The sequence below is a fragment of the Lithobates pipiens genome, unplaced genomic scaffold, assembly GCF_037356315.1.
Source record: "Lithobates pipiens isolate NorthernLeopardFrog02 unplaced genomic scaffold, aLitPip1_a1.2 Scaffold_13, whole genome shotgun sequence".
NCBI classification, from domain to species: Eukaryota; Metazoa; Chordata; class Amphibia; order Anura; family Ranidae; genus Lithobates; species Lithobates pipiens.
The window spans coordinates 81,470,657-81,490,576 of record NW_027507718.1 but is presented as its reverse complement, the minus strand read 5'-3'; the positions used below and the strand labels follow the sequence as shown (position 1 = coordinate 81,490,576).

Genomic DNA, 19,920 nt, shown 5'->3' with positions numbered 1-19,920 from the left:
GCAAAAAATAAAAACCCCAGAGGTGATCAAATACCACCAAAAGAAAGCTCTATTTGTGGGAAAAAAAGGACTAAAAATTAATTTGGGTACAGTGTTGCATGACTGAGTAATTGTCATTCAAATTGTGAGAGCACCGAAAGCTGAAAATTGGTCTGGGCAGGAAGGGTGTTTAAGTGCCCAGTAAGCAAGTGGTTAAATGGTTCAAATAAATGAAATTGTTAGTGTTTGTATAGATGGGGGGTTGTCATCTATGACCTGTCCCCTTTACGTCCACCTTACACACATGTGCTGCAGCAAAAGGGTAGGCTTTAATTAGGGTTGCAGCGATACCGATACTAGATCCAGTGCCAATACTGAGCATTTGCACGAGTACGTGTACTCGTGCAAATGCTCTGATGCTTAATCCGATACCTGCGCAGCCGGGGATGATCGGTGCGGTGGTGGGGGCAGTTACAAGCACTGATCTCTCTATATAGATTTCAATAAACCAGCTGACAGCTGCTTCTTCTGTCCTTCCCGTGGCTTTCAGCTGCTTTATTGAAATCTATACAGGGAGATCAGCGCTGGTAACTTCCCCCACCACCGCACCGATCGCCCCTGACTGTCCCCCTCCCTGTCCTCCCTCCATTATTTCCTCCTCCAGTCCCCTTCTGTGTCCCCCTCTGTGCTCCTCTGCCCACTCTGCCCTCTGCCGGTCCCCGCCCCAGATGTGTCAGGATGGAGAGTGGATCTGTCATTTACCGTCTCCTTCCTTTTCTGAAGGCACAGAGTCAGTGATCACTGGCTGCCCATTAATAACTGAGCAATTAAAACTGTGTTTACGATGCTTCAGTTTATAAATGGAGAGGAGCCACTGTCTCCTGTCCATTCATCTTCCGTGTAGCTGAGGCCTCAGAGAAAGGGGAATGTATGCCCATAGTCCCTTTCCCTGTCATAAAGGGGAGATGTCAGGGGTCTGTTTAGACCTCTGATATCTCACCAAAGTCCCCCTCCCCCAACAGGGTTGATAAAAAATAAAAAAAGGAAACATTTTAATAAATATTTAAAAGTAAAACTGTAAAAAAAAAAAAAAACACACTGACACAGTCCACTCCCCTCACCCTCCAAAAGAAAGCATTTTAAAAGAAAAAACAAACAAAAAAATATATGTAAATTGTAAAAATAATAAGAGAAAAATTTAAAAAATAAAATTGGGGAAAAAAAACAAAAAAAAAACTACTGACACGGTCCACGCCCCATCAGTGCCACCTATCAGTGCTGCATATTACCACTGTTAGATGACGTTAAAAAAAAGTATTAGGAATCAGTTGTCGACGAGTACTTGAAAAAAAGTATCGGTACTTGTACTCTGTCTTAAAAAAATGGTATTGGTGCAACCCTAACTTTAATGCCCACACGCTGCACATATATAATGAGCAATAGCTGCTTCCAATCCTGTGACCAGTTTCCAATGTCGTGACCACTGCCAAGCAATCACAGTGGTCACATGATTGGCTAATCTTTCCCCCCCCCCCCCAGTATCCAGAACTTTTTAAAGAGACACTGGGGCGAGTGGGAATGGCTTGAGTACCAAAATATTCCTCTTATAAAAAAAAAAGTTTTTTTGTGTTTGCTCTCAGTAATCAGACTTTTGTTACTTTTACGTGTTTGCTAATTATGTGAAATAATGCATGGTTGGTATATCACATTATTGCCACTAGATGGAGCTGAATATTCTAGTAAATATGTTTTCCTACCGTCATCAGCTCCATCCAGTGGCAATAATGCAGTATATTCCTGATTCATTCTCTTCCATATGAAGTACAATCGACATGGAGACAAGATAACCTAATACATTTTTTTTACACATATTCGCACAAAAGGAATGTACATGCATTTTAAGATGCAGATAGCTCTGCTATTTATTTCATAAATACACCCCCATGTAAGAGGTTGAGCATTTTTTCTTTTTTATTTATATTTTTTGCAATATTTGGCATGGTCCAGTATGTAATCGGATAGTCAAGTTATCAATTTTTTTTTATTCTTATTTTTTTGGAACATAAAACTATTGTACAGTCCATTGCAATGTATTTATGTAGTATCCTACACTAATGCCGCGTACACACGACAGGACTTAAGTCCGGCAGACTTTCGACGGAGTTCTGACGGACTTTCCGAATGAACGGACTTGGCCACACACAATCACACCAAAGTCCGACGGATTCGAACATGATGACGTATGACTGGACTAGAATAAGGAAGTTCATAGCCAGTAGCCAATAGCTGCCCTAGCGTCGGTTTTAGTCCGTCAGACTAGCACACACACGAGCGGATTTCTGGGTCCGGCGGAGTTCTGTCGGAAAAATTTGAAACATGTTCCATTTCTAAAGTCTGTCAGACTTTTGCAAATCAAAAGTCCGCTGCAGCCCACACACGATCGAATAGTCTGCCGGAATCATTCCGTCAGACTTTTGATGTTGAAAAGTCTGGTCGTGTGTACGGGGCATTAGCCCTTTGTTCTGCTGAAACTGCATGTACATTCATTTTGTGTGAATTAAGCAAAATCAAATATAATTAGGCTTGTTTTCCTTCTGTTTGAATGTTTTTTATTCATACAGAATAGAGTGAATCAGGAAAATATTGCATTATGGCCACTAGATGGAGCAGATTTGTCATTCTAAATAAGTTTTTATTTCCAATGAAAGTGTTCCCTGAAAGCTTGTTTTTGTTCTACCCTTCACTTCAAATTGCAGTCAAACTGGCTCTGTCGCTCTTGCCAAAAGAAAGCTAAACAATCACAATGATGTATTTCTAGCCTTGACCTTAGGTTTTCTTTTTTTGTCATTTGTAATGTATTTATTTAGTAACTTACGCCTAAGAAGTGTATTTGTAAACAAAAAAATCAGAGGTATTCATTCTTGTACATTTTGTTCTTTAGTGAATGAGGGGAAAAAAACTAATATCATTAGGCTATGTTCTCTCGGGGTCAAATGTTTATCATTCATAAAGAATACAGTGAATCAAGAAAATCCTGCATTATGGCCACTAGACTGAGCTGACAATCATAGTAAGTAAGTGTTTATTTCCTATGGTTATCAACTCCATCCAGTGGAAATAATGCAAGATTTTCCTTATTTTGTAGGTTGGCATTTTGAGTGTTAAAACAAGCGGTGAGGAGCATATCGCCTCCTCCCCTCCTGTCAAACCCATTCTGAAAAGTGATCTGTGGATCACATTTCAGAGAGCGTTGATAGGCAAGGAGGAGGCGATATTTCAGAGCTGTAACAATATCCACATGTGTGAACAGGCCCCAATACAGAAAATGTTTGATTGGCAGGATCATCAGTTCAAAATAAAGCTAAAAAGCCAGACAACGGAAGCTAATACAGGCACCACATCCAAAGGCTAATAAGTTTCAATATACACAGCTTTCAACAATTATACCTCCTGAACACAGCAAATGTTAAGCAACAGGTTTTTTAAGAGACGCTTCCAAAGAACCACTGGGCATAAAAGTATGCATGCGGAGCAACAATATTAGGCAGTAAACAGTGCCATGTAGAAGACAACACAGAGGAAGTCATTATTTATCACTGGCTTGGATTGCTTGACTGTGAGTGTGGTTTCGGTTACTTATTCCAGTTTTTTTAAGGTTTTCAATCTTTTTTTGTCTATTGAAGAATATAAAGGACTATCTCGAGCACTTGCAGATACAGACTTCACAGACATTGAAAGTCTAGAAGAACACAAACGACGCCTTAATTTTATCAGAGCGACTGTAACATGTAACATTAATCCTGAAGAAGTAGCCCCTGAGCTGGGTGACTGTCTCATCCAAAGGGAAGTTGAGGAGATATTGCAGGTATGCTTTGGCAACATTAAATGTGGAATTTCAGCCATATTTTTTCTTTTACTTTGTAGGTTGGTATTGCTGTTTGTGTTTTGATTGGTAGGACTTCCTTAATGGCTGGTGTGTCACTGGAACAGGAAGATGGGAGAAATCTCTGCAAAGGGCATACAGGCAGCAAGGAAAGCCTGCCAATGTTTCTACAGTACAGACATACCCCACTTTTAACCACTTCCCACCCGGCCAATGCATATATACGGCCGTGTGGGAGCCGTCTACTCCTGATAGGACGTTCAGGAACGTCCTTCAGGAGTAGCGGGATCACGCGCGCGTGCGCCCGCGCAGCGGCGCGATCCCGATGTGCTCGTGTCACCCGGACACGGCACATCTCAGATCGGCAGGAGGGCTCTGTGATTGGCCCTCCTGATCAAATGACGGCCGTGTCCAATCACGGCCGTCATGTGATGTAAACAAACAGCCGGTTGCTAGGCAATCGGCTCTCCTCTCCTCACACGGAAGTCACCGCTGAGGAGAGGAGAGCAGAACGCTGCAGCCGGCTGATGATCAGTGAGTATGGGCTGCTTTTTACAGCTTTTTACTCACTGATCATCAGTGTAGTGTAATCACACAACACACCACACAGTACAAACACAGTCCCCACACATGTCCCCACAACATACATGTCCCCAAATAATAAAAACACATGTCCCTAATAATAAAAACATGTCCCCCACACATGTCCCACTAAAATCACATGTCCCAACGATTATCTGCACACATATGTACGTGATCACCTGCACACATATGTACATGATCATTTGCGTACATATGTCCGTGATCACACAAACCAATTATTATACACTTAATGGAATTTTTTTTACCAAAAACATGTAGCAGAATACATTTTGACTTAAATTTATGACAAAATTTGATTTTATTGGATTTCTTTTCAAATAGAAAAAAGAAAATATTGTTTTTTTTCCAAATTTCCGCTATTTTTGCGCTTATATCGCAAAAAAAAAAAAAACGGAGTCGTGAATAAATAACACCAAAATAAAGCTCTATTTGTGCGAACAAAATGATAACAATTTCATTTGGGTACAGTGTAGCGCAATTGTCACTGAAAGCAATAGAGCGCTGAAAGCTGAAAATTGGGCTGGGAAGGAAGGGGGTGAAAGTGCCCTGTATTGTAGTGGTTAAGCACACAATGGGGTTTATTCACTAAAGCTAGAAAATGCAAAATCAGGCTCACTTCTGCATAGAAACAAGTGAGCTTCTAACCCCAGCTTGTTCAATTAAACTAATAAAACCTGTAAGCTCATTGGTTTCTATGCAGAAGTGAGCCTGATTTTGCACTTTCTAGCTTTAGTAAATAAACCCCATTGTGTACTTAAAAGTGGGTTATATCTGTATGCCTCCTTACTATTAATAAAGTGCTTTTATTGCTGTCTGTAACCCCATTGTTGAAATATTCCTCTCTTTCTCTCTTGGTGACAGAACAGGATGCCATACCACCCTTTCTAATCTGTTTTGGGGCCCATTACACCACATATATGACAGACTACTTATTTAACGCTGAACTTCAGGTTTGATCTTAATTGCATACTTTCATTGGTCCAGCTTGGCTCAATGTATGTGTGCATATCTCATACCTGAGGGATCACTGTGGATACTAACCACAACTGCAGGAGTTGGTGCTACTTCAGTGATCCTTACAATCTTCCTGGTAATGTGTCAGGGGCAGTGACATGCCAATCTCCACCTTGTCCAGTTAGGGAACGCCTTGTACTCATTGAAAAGTCACTCACACAGAACAGGGGAGAACCAAGAAGATCAAGGTGGTCACTGTACAATAGTACCATTGACTATTACATTGATTGCCAGCTTCCCCCGGCAGTCCCTCAGGTATTAGATTATTATACTTACATTGTTCCAAAATGAACCAAATTAGGTATGCATTGCAGATCATCCCTGGCGTTTACATTTAAAGTGATACTAAAGGCTTCACTTTTTTTATTAAATAATAAACATGCTATACTTACCTGCTCTGTGCAATGGTTTTGCACAGAGCAGCCCTGATCATCTTCTTCTCGGCCAGCACTCTGGGTTCCTCCCCCTTGCTGACTGGCTAGCAATGGCTCCCACTGCTGTCTCTGAGCCAATGAGGAAGCAGAGAGCCAGGACAGCAGCTGCTCTCGTGTACATCGCTGGATCAGGTTCAGGTAACAATAAAGGGGGGGGGGGGGCTGCAGGAGGAGCTCTATACTGAATGAAGGTAAAAAAACCTTCAGGCTTTACAACTACTTTAACCTGTATACTTTACACCCTTAAGTCATTTGGTTTTGATAATTTAATGTATTCTTTGTTCTGTTCTGCAATCAGGAAACAAGAACGAAAGGCACAACCTCTGGAGCACAGAAACTCATTGACTGCCTTCTCCGATCCGATAAAAAAGAATGGCCAAAGACATTTACTCTAGCCTTGCAACGCTATGAATGCGAAGAAGTCCTGCAAGTTTGGAAGGGGGACACAGGTGATTTGAAGACAAACTGTTGTGCTGTATCCCAGAATACAGAAATGCCAAAATGTTTTACCAATGCCAAAATGTACAATGTTCTACTAGTTTGTAGACCAAATGGATGGCAAACAAATCTGACTTTATTCTGAAAATACTAGTTGCTGACCTGGAACATATACAGTGTGTGCAGATTAGAAAAGTCAGCATATAGTCCTTACCTGCATACTTGAAGCCTGAGCATGGGAGCTAAACATTAACAGCTGCCATGTTTCTGTCAGGAAGAGTTTTATTTAAAACTTTTTTCAGAAAAGGCAATATATTGGAGTTAAGGCAGCCACAGCCGGATTGAAATTTAGCTGGTTAAGCAGGAACTGGAGGTACTTCAGTTCTATTATGGGCAGGCTGGCTGTACTGAAATCGACCTATCCATCAACTTCAGTACAACCAGCCTGTCGTTTTTTTTTCTTTTGTACAATCACTGCCTCTGGCTATAGCCAGCAACAGTGATCATTCTATTCTGATGGCGGGAAAACCTCCCACTGTCACAATACAGAAGCGCAGCAAGAGGGTTCCCCCCATCATCAAGCAACCTGTGGTTGAAGAAAAGAAGATTGCATAATGTACTATGGCCATCCTTTAACCACTTGCTTACTGGACACTTAAACCCCCCTCAGTCCCAGACCAATTTTCAGCTTTCAGCGCTGATGCACTTTGAATGACAATTGCGCGGGCATACAACACTGTACCCAAATGAAATTTTTATCATTTTTTTCCCACAAATAGAGCTTTCTTTTGGTGGTATTTAGTTACAGCTCAGAGTTTTATTTTTTGCTAAACAAACAAAAAAAGATGCAAAAAAATAAAAATAAATAAATCATGTTTTAATAGTTTGTTATAAAATTTTGCAAACGGGTCATTTTTCTCCTTCATTGAAGTGCGCTGATTAGGCGGCACTGATGGCTGCATTGGTGGGCACTGATGGGCTGCATTGGTGGGCACTGATGGGCTGCATTGGTGGGCACTGATGGGCTGCACTGGTGGGCACTGATAGGCATAGTTAAGGCGGCACTAATAGGCACAGATAAGGCAGCACCGATGGGCACAGATAAGGCGGCACTGATGGGCAAAGATGGGCACAGATAAGATGGCATGGATGGGTGGCACGGATAAGTGGCATGGATGGGTGGCACGGATGGGCACTGATAGGTACCACTGATAGATGGGACTGATGGGCACTGATAGGTGGCACTGATAGGTGGCTCTGATAGGTGGCACTGCTGGGCACTGATGGGCGGCACTGCTGGGCACTGATGGGCGGCACTGCTGGGCACTGATGGGCGGCACTGGGTCGCAGCACCTTTGAGGCAGATTGTGGGCACTGTGGGTGGCACTGTTGGTGGCACTGCTGGATGGCACTGTGGGTGGCATTGTGGGTGGCACTGTAGGTGGCACTGTGGGCACTATGGGCACTGATGGGGGGCACTGATGGGGGGCACTTACTTTTATTCAGGATGGCACGGCGGTGGGCAGGTGGGCACTGGCAGGGGGCAGGTGGTCAGCTGTATTGCTGGCCGTGATCGGGACTGATGTCCCGATCACGGCCGCCGGTGATCGGTTTTTTTTTTCTCTCCTCGCGCTGTCAGCGCGAGGAGGAATATTAGCCGATTACCGGCTCCGTTCTATCACATGATCAGCTGTCATTGGCTGACAGCTGATCACGTGATAAGGGGTCGGGATCGACCCCTTGCACGGATCGGTGATCAGGCGAGTCTCACGGACTCGCCGATCACAGAGCGCGCCGCGCGCGCCCCTCAGGGGGCGCGCAGGCCGCTCGTATCCGGGACGACGTCAATAGACGTAGTCCCGGAAATGTAGGTCCGCGCTGATGCCGTCATTTGGCAATAGCGCGGATCTGTAGTGGTTAAAGTTTGAATTTAATAACCAAATAGCATCATTATATCATTATACACCATTGGAAAATATAGAGAATCCAGCACAACCAATTTAAAAAAATCATGTTTTCCTTGTCTGTCTATAATAGATTTAAATATCATTAGTTGCTATGAATTACTGCACTCTATCAATGATTTTAGTTAATGGGAGGGGATGAAATTCCATGGTTAAATGCTCCACCCAGCAGCAGGTGTTAATAGATAGTGATCCCTTCATATAGTAGCACATATCCAAATGTATAATAGATAACAGTGGATGCCAGGAAACAAAAAACTACCAAGGGTGAGTTCAGTTATGTCTCCACCTTTCTGGTACTTTTCCAGTCACTGTAATTTGTCATTGCAGTTCCAAACACCTTCTTTGAAGTGACATAGGCCATATTTCATGAGTTTATATGTTTTGTCATGAGTTTATATGTTTTGTCACCCTATTACTGACAATGCAACTGGGGGGTGTCTGTGACCCCCTGAAATTTTAATGCATTTGACAAAGGACACCATGTCCACAAATCTAGGCCTGCTGTCTAGATCAAAGTCTATTCTTCATCGCTTACACTCAAGTAAAGGTACTTTCCTTGCCAGTTGATCACTTTCCACATCCTGGGTATTAGATAAAGGACTCTGTATCAGTATTGAGTGGATGCACTTTCAGCTAGTAAGTTGCAGCGATAGTTCCCTGTATTGACACAAACACTGTTTTACTATATTGATGGATATTGCGTAGTTTAAGTGTCTGAAGAGAGAAATGTTTGAGTAGAGTAAAGTAACCAGCATTATGCTTTTAAGTTTTCAGTGCAGGTTAGAATATTTAAATTGGAGCTTTAGCTACTTCTTTTTTTATTCCTGGGAAACATGGCAAAGTTATTTTGGGGTTTATAGCACTGCCTGTGCCCCTCATGGCAGTTTTGCCCACATTTCACGTACTGGTGATAGTTGTCACCAGAATTAAGTGAAGAAAAAGTTATAATTTTATGGTCACTGGAACAGGTGTAAAAGGGAAATCTCTCAATGGGTTTGTGTGCTCCGCAGGCAAATTCCAAAGCTTGGACTTTCCCTCACCCTAGCCAAAACTAAAATGAAATAAATTGTTTTGGGGGTTCCACTTTAATTGAAGAGTTGGTTGATTAGTATGGGCGCAAACATTTATTTTTCTTCCTTTTTTTCTTTCTTCTTTTCTTGCATGTGTGCATGTTAGAAGTTCAGCATAAATCATGCTTTGTACTTTCAGAATGCCAAAATGAGAAGAAAATGTCCACTGATGACCCAGTAGAATCAACTAGTCCTTTCATGATGATTCAGTTTACTGAAGAGCCTGCACTGGATAACCAATGTCTGTCAGGTAACTGGTTCAAAGTCCCCTTCATTTCAGAGAAATTATATAATATAAGAGATTCACATACTAATATAACGTACAAGGAATCGCAAATTAATCTCATACCACGTATTTATCTGTGCTAAATATAGTGTATTATCAAGCATGGTAAACCCATAAAAAGCAGAAAATGTTTGTTCTGACAGTTTGATAGAGGTGCACTATTACTTTTTATATACTTATACAGCATTCCTTTGTATTTTATTTGTGTACTAATACCTGTTTATGACTCCCATTGGCCTGTGTCATATTATTTGCTTTTTAGCATGACCCAAACATCGCCTTATTCACTAACTATACAGAATGGAAAAGACATTGGCAAATGAAAAACTCTTATGTTCTTTAAAAAGATAACTTATGAGGCCTCAGGAATTGTGCATGGGTGCTTTTTAACTATACATGTTCTGTGGTTCTCTGTGTTTTTTATGGTTGTGGTGGTCTACCTTCAGTACAAATGAGAGGGAATCTCATGCTCAATCACATTCAATGGTGTCACACCCACTCCATTATGGGAGAAACCTTTCATGTTAGTTTGTATCACTAGAATTTTAGTATGTTTTCAACATATGAATACAGCCTAAGTATGTCTCAGGTCCATGGTGATATAAGCTGGCCATAGACGGTTCGAATCTTGGCCGATTCAGCAGGGACCAGCTGAGATTTGAACCATGTATTGGTGGCCTTATTGTACCCGATCAATCAACTTGAGTACAACCAGCTTGTCTGATTTTTTCATGCGATTATTGATAGTGGCTATAGCACTATCACTAGCAATGTTCACTGTGTGTGTTCTCCTGGTCAGGGCGACTCTCCCCACAAGGGGGAATAATAGCGCTGCAGGAGGAATTACCCCATCAACACTGATTGTGTTGGTAGGGGAATTCAGCGATTTTTCTTTCCTGCAATTCGTGGTTGCAGGGAAGAATATTGCACCGTCTATGGCCGGCTTTATTCATAACAGGCACCCCAACCTAAAAAATAGTGATGATAAAGTGCTTCACCCTGTTCTACTAACCCAGAAAAAATCCTCTTACCTATGCATCCAATAAGAAAGGAAATCATTCCACGCTGCAATTTGCTACATACATAAATCTGCAGTATAATAATAATTATAGCTGATCTTAGCACCATTTATAGATTTGGAAACATGCGCCTTGACAGTGTAAGCTGCTCCTATTCACCTGACACATAGAGAATATATGTATGTATAAGTTGTTGCTCATAGCTAAAGAGTTTACAGTATTTTGACAAATGAGGATGAATTTTCCATTACACTTTTTCGTGAATACTGTTATTTACAGTAATATTAAATTTACAAATTGTTAAATAGATTAAAAACGGCTAGTTCATTATTATGGTGCCTGTATTTCTAGTTTTTGGAGCTCTAACATTTAACCTTTTATATACATATGTTATCATTAATGCAGGCTGAGAGCTTGAGCCAGCTGCTGGACAGGCATCTAGGCGGATCCCAACATTATTGTCGGGATCCTTCCAGAGCCTGGAGCTTCTATATGAAGTCAGCGGTCAGTGGCTTTAGCCCACTTCAAGAGATTCTAAGTCACAGGAGAGCACAAGTAAGTGCACTTTTGTGACCCAGAAAAAAGTATGGACAAAAAAAGCTTTGACCACGCTTCTCTTTTAATTACTCATTGGTAATCATAACTATTTGATGTGCTATCTGTTCCATTTGTTATAGTTCACTTATTATTTACTATGTTAAAACATATATTTTTAAGTAGGATACTATAGATAGAAGCAGTAAAGGGCTTGTTTTAATTGTCTTCATTCTTTAAATTTTAAGCCCCTGGAGAACCCCAACCGGAGCAGGATTGTGAGCACACTACAAAACCTGCTAAAACGAGTGAGTATATACACACTGTTTGTGATTTACACTGAGAAATCTTAATGAGGTTTCAGGTACAGGACCATGTTGAAAGCTGAGTGAGATCAGTTTTATAAGGGGACATCTTATCTGGGCACCTGTTCTTAGATTTTTACCTTTTTATGCTATTATTTGAATTCATTATAACATATAAAATAGGCAAGCTTCTACTATGCCCCACCAATTTCACTTAGTACAGCTACTCCCAAACTCCATTCTTTGCTCTTCTTTACCTGCCTTCTAAAAGCTGACTTATCACAATGGAAGCCCAGAATGACAATTGGCTGATGGTTTGTATTACATCAAAATATTGAGAGCACTTCTTCACCTTCCAGGAGACGAGATGCTTTGTGATTTTAATGCTGCCAATGTAGCGAGTTAGCTTCACAATCTGAGAAACCTTTAGTTGCAGAACAAGTCTGAGACTTGCTGGAAATGGGAAACCCCATGTTATTACCAGAGAGGGTCTTACCCATGTTACTGCTAGAAAGGGTTTACCCATGTTACTCCCAGAAAGAGTCTTAAAAAGGCTTCCAATGTTTTCCTTGAAGTTCTTTTTTAAATACACTGATACATTTTATTTGAATGCCAATATTGTTAATAAGTTATTCTGTTGGTAGTAGAATTGTAAATGTTTCATGGTATTAAATTGTATATTTTTTGGTTTATGCTTTTTAGTTTCTCCTTCAGTATCAATAAAAGCTATGAAGCTTAGAAAATATCAAGAAGAGTTGGCTCAACCTGCATACAGAGGCACTAACACAATTATATGCGCACCGACAGGTCAGTTTATTTGACTGAGTAGTAAGCAAAATGTAATGTTGACTTCAACTTAACACATTTTTGTAATACTATAAAAATAATTTAAAATGAGTTACAGCTTTATTTATTATCATTAATGTTTCTTAATTTGTCCTAATGTCAGTGTAGAATGTTGCTTTTCTTGTTTTAATGCTTAACAAGTGACTTTTCACATTCTTTACAATTTGCACCTTTGTTAAAGCCCAGCCGAACCATTTATTTTTTTTCTTGTTTATTTCTTTTTTATTCATGAATTGAAAGATGGACTTTACAAGCATTTAAAAAAGATAAAAATATTACAATGAAATGACAGGTTTATTCATTATGCAAATGCAGGGCATAGGTAAAGGATGGGACAACCAGGAAATGGTCTCCAGAATCTTTCAACCATCATTCTATACTTTGTGATAATGCATTGGTAGAAATGATCTTTACTAAATAACTTGTGAGCCTATAAAAGTCTTTTAGTAACCTTGATATCCTGAATAAGGCAAATGCAATTTTGATCTGTAGAGGGGTTGCAACCTTGGGAAAGAATATATTCCCTTTTTAAACCATCTTGATTTATTGATTTGGTTAAAAAGAAAAACTGTGCTGGCAGCACTAAAAGAGTTGTATTTAACACAAGCCACAGTCTAGCTCTTCCCCACACTCAGTCCCCACGCTCAGGGAAAGTCCACACGTTCAAGGAGCAGGAGCAGCGTTGATTAGAGCAGTGTTCAGGGGGCTTGTTGTGGTGCAGGATACGTCCAACTCTCCTATGTGCTAGCAGTGAAGGTTTTTATTTATTTTTTATCCCTTGGTGCAGCAATTAAATGATAAAATAAAAATTAGATGATAAAAGAAAGTTGAAAAATGTATATTTATCACAACATATGCAGCCTGACTGGATTACAGTAATACGTTAACGTGGAAGGCAAGTCAAAACTTAACCAAGCTTAAACCTGCTCCCACTAAGCCTATTCTAACTACCCTGTAAAAGGAAAGACCTCTATACTTGCCTATTCTGAGGCCACTCATGTCTGGTCAGGGACCAATCGGCTTCAGTGGAGAGGGGGACAGCCGACCATGGATGCCCCATAGTAAGCCTATGGGCATTGTCAGCAACCACTCCTCTTTACCGAAGCTGCTGCTGGAGAGATCATGTGACCAGACCAGATCGACTTCAGAATATGTAAATACAGTAATACCCTGGTTTGCGAGCATAATTAGTTCCAGAAGCATGCTTGTAATCCAAAACACTCCTATATCAAAGCAAATTTTCCCATAAGAAATAATGGAAACTCAGAAAATTCATTCCACAACTATTTAGCCATATAAAAAATATCAAAATATGAGCAAAAGCTCATATTAATACTGTACTGTACCTCTGTGTATAAAAGAGAAGAATCACAGTTTAATTACACTCACAATGTTAAGGAGTCTGGAGCTCATCCATATAAAGCCGCTGTGTATATTACAGTAAAGCCACTGGTGTTCAGCATACAGCGCTATATGTGGCCAGAGGTTGGCTCCCAGTGCTTCCTGGAGAACTCAGAGACACTCTGGAACTGTTGACATCACTTTCAGGTGCTCAGAACGCACCAGCTGGGAGTGTCTATGGGTGTCTCCGACAGCTTTACTATACATATACACATTAGCTTTACATGGATGAATGCCAGACTCCTTAACATTGTGAGTGTAATTCTTTTCTTTTTACAGTAAAACTACTGCTCGCATATCAAGACAAAATGTAAAAATTTTTTAAAAAGATATTGCTCATATACCGCGAAACTCGTAACCCAAGGTATTACTGTATAGACCGCTTTCCTTTTACAGGGTAGATAGAATAGGCTTAGAATGGGGATGGGAGCAGGTTTAAACTTAGGTTTTGACTTGCCTTCTTGCCATGGGTAAGTTCCAAAAAGACTGTCATGTTTTTGCAGTCCTTCCTGAACCTTTTTGGTTTTCTGCTTCAATATGCATTATGAAGACAGGGAAACTGTGTTGCTTAATAAATTTAAAACTTACTTTTTTTTATTAATACAGGATGTGGAAAAACATTTGTGGCATTATCGATTTGTGCTCACCATCTAAAATCTATGCCAGCAAACCAAAAAGGAAAGGTTGTGTTTATGGCCACAAAAGTGCCAGTGTATGAGCAACAGAAAAATATTTTCCATGAGTATTTTGAAGATACTGGGTATGTATTGAAAATATGATTGGTGTAAGAAAGAACTCCACCCAAAGTACATGGGTTAAGGCTGGGTTGTAATTTTCCAGTATAGTATAGATATCCTCCTGAGGTGAGTAGGATAGGGTGGACGGTTAAGGAATTTTCACAGCTGTACTTTAGGACAACTGTACATTTTGTAAGTTGTCATTTACTCAATTTACTCCCCCTTATTGCTGTTAGCCTATACAAATACTTACCTTCCTCTTCCATCCAACAATCTTTGTTGTCTCTTAAGCTGGGCTACAGCAGCAGTGGTTGAGGTCAGCTCTCTGTGTATTACTATGGAGTGCCCACTATAGGGCGTGTATCATTATAACATTAACCATTTCACTGCCAGAGCCTTTTTTCATTTTTTTAATTCAGTTTTTAAACATACATGTTAAAATGCACATGTTATCCCATAAGATCCCCACAATATTACTTTCCAAAAGCAGAAACCTTGTACAATAATGGTGGATGCAGTTTTTTTAATCACATGATATTAGCAAAACTGTTTATCAAGCCCATATCTTCAGCAAAAAATACACTCAAACGAATTCAAGTGTTTACAAACACATAATAATACCCAAGCTTGTGGTAAAATATATAAAAGTTGGGGCTGCATCAAGCAGTTACCAAATATATCAAGCCTTAAAATTGCATGCTGGTAAAACTGTAAATTACTACAGTACCCCAAAATTGTCATCTGGCATGCTTTAAAAGCCACATTCATTTAGAGTTAACAGTGAACAATGACCCTAGAGTTATTGTTCTCACTGAGGTATGTGCGGCAACGTTCACTTTACATCACTTCTATCAGAAAGCCAACAGCCTGTAGAACATCTGTGTGCATGTGTGTGCTGCCACTTCTGTAAGGTTTACGGCTACAACAGTAAAAGGGCTAAGGTTACAGTTATATTTTATAATATTATTATTTTTATTTATTATTATATTGGTGGGAGTCATTATACAGTATATGTGAAAAATATAAGAAGAATTTTAGCAAATTGGAAAAGTATGGATGAAGGAAGGTGTGGAGAAAGTGAATTTCTCTTCCGTTTAGTGCTTTAAATCATTATCACTGGGTATACTTATTTTCTTACTTCAGGTGACACAGAGCCACAGTATTTACTATGTTGGTTATAGGGCCACTGATAGGTGATGGACACTGGCACGCCCTAAGGCAAGAAGTGTACTCCCTATATAACCCCTCCCACTACTGGGAGTCCTCAGTTTTTTTGCCAGTGTCTAAGGTGTTGGTCAGGAGTAAAGATGTGCTGTGCTGAGCTCCACTGGAAGCTTCCTTGCTGGGGCTAGCCATGCTGACTGGATCCATTCCGATGTCCTTTTCATGGGCTAAATGGATGGTACCCGGGCCTCGTGTCCGAAGAAACAAGGTTTTACTTGCAAACGCTTCTCTTTTAGAGGGCTGGACCCTGGGATCCAGTACTTTTTGGTAGTAAGGCCATAAAGTTTTTTACTGGCAGGGTGCTGTCGCACGTCCAGGATTGTGGCTAACCTGAGGTTCCTCTGTTCCTGAAGGTTTCGGTGCCCACCGTGAAAGGTGAAGATTGGGTTTTATCTCAGATAACCTTGCTGCGATGAAAGGTAAGGGAGATTTTCTCAGGAATTTCTCCTTCTATGTATAATGCTGTCATGCCTATGTGTTACCACTGGGGGCTGTATTGAGCACTCACCGACCTGATGCTGGAACCAGCATGGAAGCCTTCATTTCTCCTCTCCTCCGGCCACAAGGAGATCCTCCGGTAAGAAAGGGGGGTCTGGTTCGCCTTCTGAGCCCCCAATGTTGTTTTTTTCTCCCCTTTGTGGGATTGAGATGCCAAAGCAGTTTCCTTTTTATTTTTTTAATTTTTTTTAAAACAGACCGCGCCGGCTGCTCAGCGGGGATTTACCCCCCCCCCCACGGTGTCTGCTGTTTCACAGGACGCCGCTTGCGCAGGAAAACACTTTTTCCTTTGTAAGGAAAGGGGGGCTGTAATTCGCACGGGGGCGTGGCTAACGGCATCAGACGCCGGCCTCACGTGCAGGAAGTTGTTAAAGCACTGTATGTGTAGCTGCTGCTGGCTGTGGAGGACCAGAGCAGGAGGGTGGCTTTTTTCAGGTTGGTGACACATTATACTTTACCGGGCTAGGATTAATAGCAGCTATTAGCGCTGTACTATAACCTAGACGTGTACATTCTTTTGCCTCTGCTTTATGCTTCAGGCTATGAGTGGTAATGGGACCAGGAACTCCTCTAAGGGTTCTAAAGGGGTCAATGGTTTCACAATAAACGAAATTAATTTCCAAAAGAATTTCATCCTCCTCTGAGAGGGATGCGGCTGGTCAGATTGAGCCGTCAGGGGGAACTGTTGTTGCAGCTGCGCTAGACACTTTAGTCCCTGTATATATCACACAAGAGGTTTTTTCTTCTACCATTTGTAATTTGGAAAGAAGATTGATGCTATGATATCTCTCCATAGTGGGGCCAAACATAGCAGATTCCCATCTAGTGGTCTGGGCCCTCTTACTGAGGTGCAGGAGGCTGGGTATCGGGTAGATCTTCCCAAAGATTTGGAAGATACTTATTTATCCTCTTCTGAGGATCCTAATACAGAAGGAGTAGCATCATAAGACAGGTTGCTTGTGCACTCCCTTACTAAATTGGCTTGTTCAACCTTTTTTGCTGCCTGCAGCTCAGGCTCTTGAGGAACGCACCTCTAATTTGGGTTCATTAGAGCCTCCCCCATCTGGGGCTGTTTTTCCTATTCATGCAAGGCTAAAAAAGCTTATGTATTCTGAATGGGAACATCCGGATAAACAATATTATCCTGCTAAGAAATTCTCCACACTTTATCCTATGGAAGAGGATTTCTATAAAAAAATAAAAATAGGGCGGTTCCAGCAATTGATGCTGCAATCGCCTCAGTGAGCAAGAATCTCACATGTCCGGTGGATAATGCACTGATGTTAAAGGATCCAACAGATAAAAAGGTGGAACTTCTTTCTAAAACCTATATGTCTTTAGAAAGTTCAGTAGCGCAGCCGGCTCTTGCTGCAATTGGTGTATCCCAGTCCATTAAGCAACAGTTTATGGAGATACTTGATCAGCAGGCCCAGCAATCAGCTGGTGTATCAGATGCACTATGTTTCACAGTAGATGCTATGAAAGATTCTATCATTTAAGCCTCACGGCTTATGCTTGGACTAGTGCATTCTCGCAGAGTCCTATGGCTGAAAAAATTGGTCAGCCAAAGCACCCTGAAAAAAGCTCCTAGCCAGTTTCCCCTTTTCATGGTGAATGGCTATTTGGAAACAATCTGCATAAAATACATCCAAAGGATCTCTCATGGGAAAAGCTCTCTTTTACCAGTAAAGAAGTTCAAATATTTCTCCTTTAAGCGTGCTACCTCTCCTGTGCCCGGGGCATCAGCCTCTAGGCAGTCTTGATGGCCTCAAACGTCGGGTTCAAGGGGAAGACCCCAAGGGCAGCACCAGGGTCAGAAGAGATCTTGGGGCAGAAAGCCCACAAAGCAGGATGCTAAGGCTTCCTCATGAAGGGGCACCCCTGCTCGCTCGGTTGGGGGGTAGGCTCCTGCAATTCTCAAAGAGGAACAATGTCAAGACAGATGGGTAGCTTCTGCAGTTTTCTCTAGGTTACAACTAGAGTTCCGAGAGTTTCCGTCTCCTCCTTTTTTCATAGGTCAAATGTTCCCAAGGATCCAGAGAAAAAAGTCTCTCTTTTGGCTCTGGATCATCTATTATGCCAGTCGGTGATATCAGAGGTTCCCTTAGTGAAACAGGGCACAACTTGTGATTCAAACCTTTTCACAGTTCCAAAACCAAACGGAGAGGTAAGACCCATTCTAGATCTCAAAGGTCTGAATCAGCACTCACACATCCTTTCGCATGGAGTCAATCCAATCTGTTGTGTCCATCCTGCAAGGAGGGGAGTTTTTGGCTTCAGTCGATATCAAAGATGCATATCTCACATGCCAATATTTCCCGCTCACCAGAAATTTCTGCGCTTTGAAATAGAAAATCATCATTTTCAGTTGTGGCCCTGCCATTCGGTTTAGCCACAGCACCACGGGTATTCTAAAAATTCTGGCACCTCCTTTTAGCCAGATCAAGGCATAACGGTCCTAGCCTATTTAGACAATTTACTTTTAATAGATCATTCAGTCTCAGATTGAAACCAGAGTCTGATCACAGCTGTAAACTTCCTGGAATCTCTGGGTTGGATACTCAACCTAGAAAAATCCTACTTAAAACCATCAAGGAGATTACAGTATTCGGGGCTGGTTATAGATACCGTACAGAAGAAGGTATTCTTAACCCAGACAAGAATCAGTTCCATTGTAGGACTAATTCAACTTACCAAAACAAAGAAAAATCCTTCCATTCGGCTGTGCATGAGATCGTTAGGGGAAATGGTGGCATCCTTTGAGGCCGTCCCCTACGCACAGTTTTCACTCAAGACTGCTTCAAGATGCCATCCTGTGGGTCTGGAATAAAAAGATTCAGGCTTTGTTTTTTTTCCAAATACGCTTGGCTCCCGACGTAAGTCAGAGCCTAAATTGGTGGATGTGGATGTTAGTGGATGTTAGTGGTTGGTGGATGTTATCAAGCAAAAGGGAAAATCTTTTCTACTTGTATCCTGGAAAGTGAACAGATGCCAGCCTTCTAGGCTGGGGAGCAGCCCTGGAAGAAGATTCTGTCCAGGGCAGATGGTCCAGGTTAAAGGGCCTTGCCTATCAACATTTTGGAAGATTCGGGCAGTACGTCTGGCCCTAGAATCTTGGATGGCCAAATTACGGGACTGTCCTGTCAGGATTCAGTCTGACAAGGCCATGGCTGTGGCTTACATCAATCACCAGGAGGGCACGAGAAGTCGTGCAGCCCAAAAAGAGGTGAATAATGTTCTAGCTTGGGCAGAACACAACATTCCTTGCCTATCGGCAATTTTAATTCCAGGAATAGAGAATTGGCAGGCTGACTACTTGAGTCGCCAACAGTTATTTCCGGAAGAATGGTCTCTCTCTCTCTTCCGGACATGGATCTATTTGCGTCCAGATTCAACTACTTCCGCGCCTTCTCCACAGGATCAAGCAGGAACGAAAGGAGGTGATTCTGGCAGCCCCAGTGGGTCCCAGAAGATCTTGATTTACCAAGATCATAAAGATGGCAGTAGGAGTCCTTCTGCCATTATAGCCAGACCTTCTCGCACACAGTGTTTTCCATCCTACCTTACGGATGAAAAATTTAACAGGTTTGACTGTTTGAATCCCACTTTATAAAGGATCGTGGGTGATTTCCTTCAGTAGTGTCTACTCTGATTAATGCCAGGAAGGCTGCTTCCAGAATCA

The 19,920-nt window shown here is 41.4% G+C and overlaps 1 protein-coding gene across 2 annotated transcripts in view; it reads left to right on the top strand.

Moving 5' to 3' along the window:
• The window catches only part of LOC143974134 (antiviral innate immune response receptor RIG-I-like), a 114,340-nt gene that overhangs the window by 21,041 nt on the left and 73,379 nt on the right, over positions 1-19,920 (top strand). For both annotated transcript variants that reach the window (XM_077475248.1, XM_077475249.1), the window contains 6 exons: positions 3,663-3,844; positions 6,212-6,362; positions 9,528-9,638; positions 11,476-11,535; positions 12,235-12,339; positions 14,386-14,539. In XM_077475248.1, coding sequence (XP_077331374.1) covers positions 3,663-3,844; positions 6,212-6,362; positions 9,528-9,638; positions 11,476-11,535; positions 12,235-12,339; positions 14,386-14,539 — 763 coding nt within the window. The remainder of the gene's footprint in view (positions 1-3,662; positions 3,845-6,211; positions 6,363-9,527; positions 9,639-11,475; positions 11,536-12,234; positions 12,340-14,385; positions 14,540-19,920) is intronic.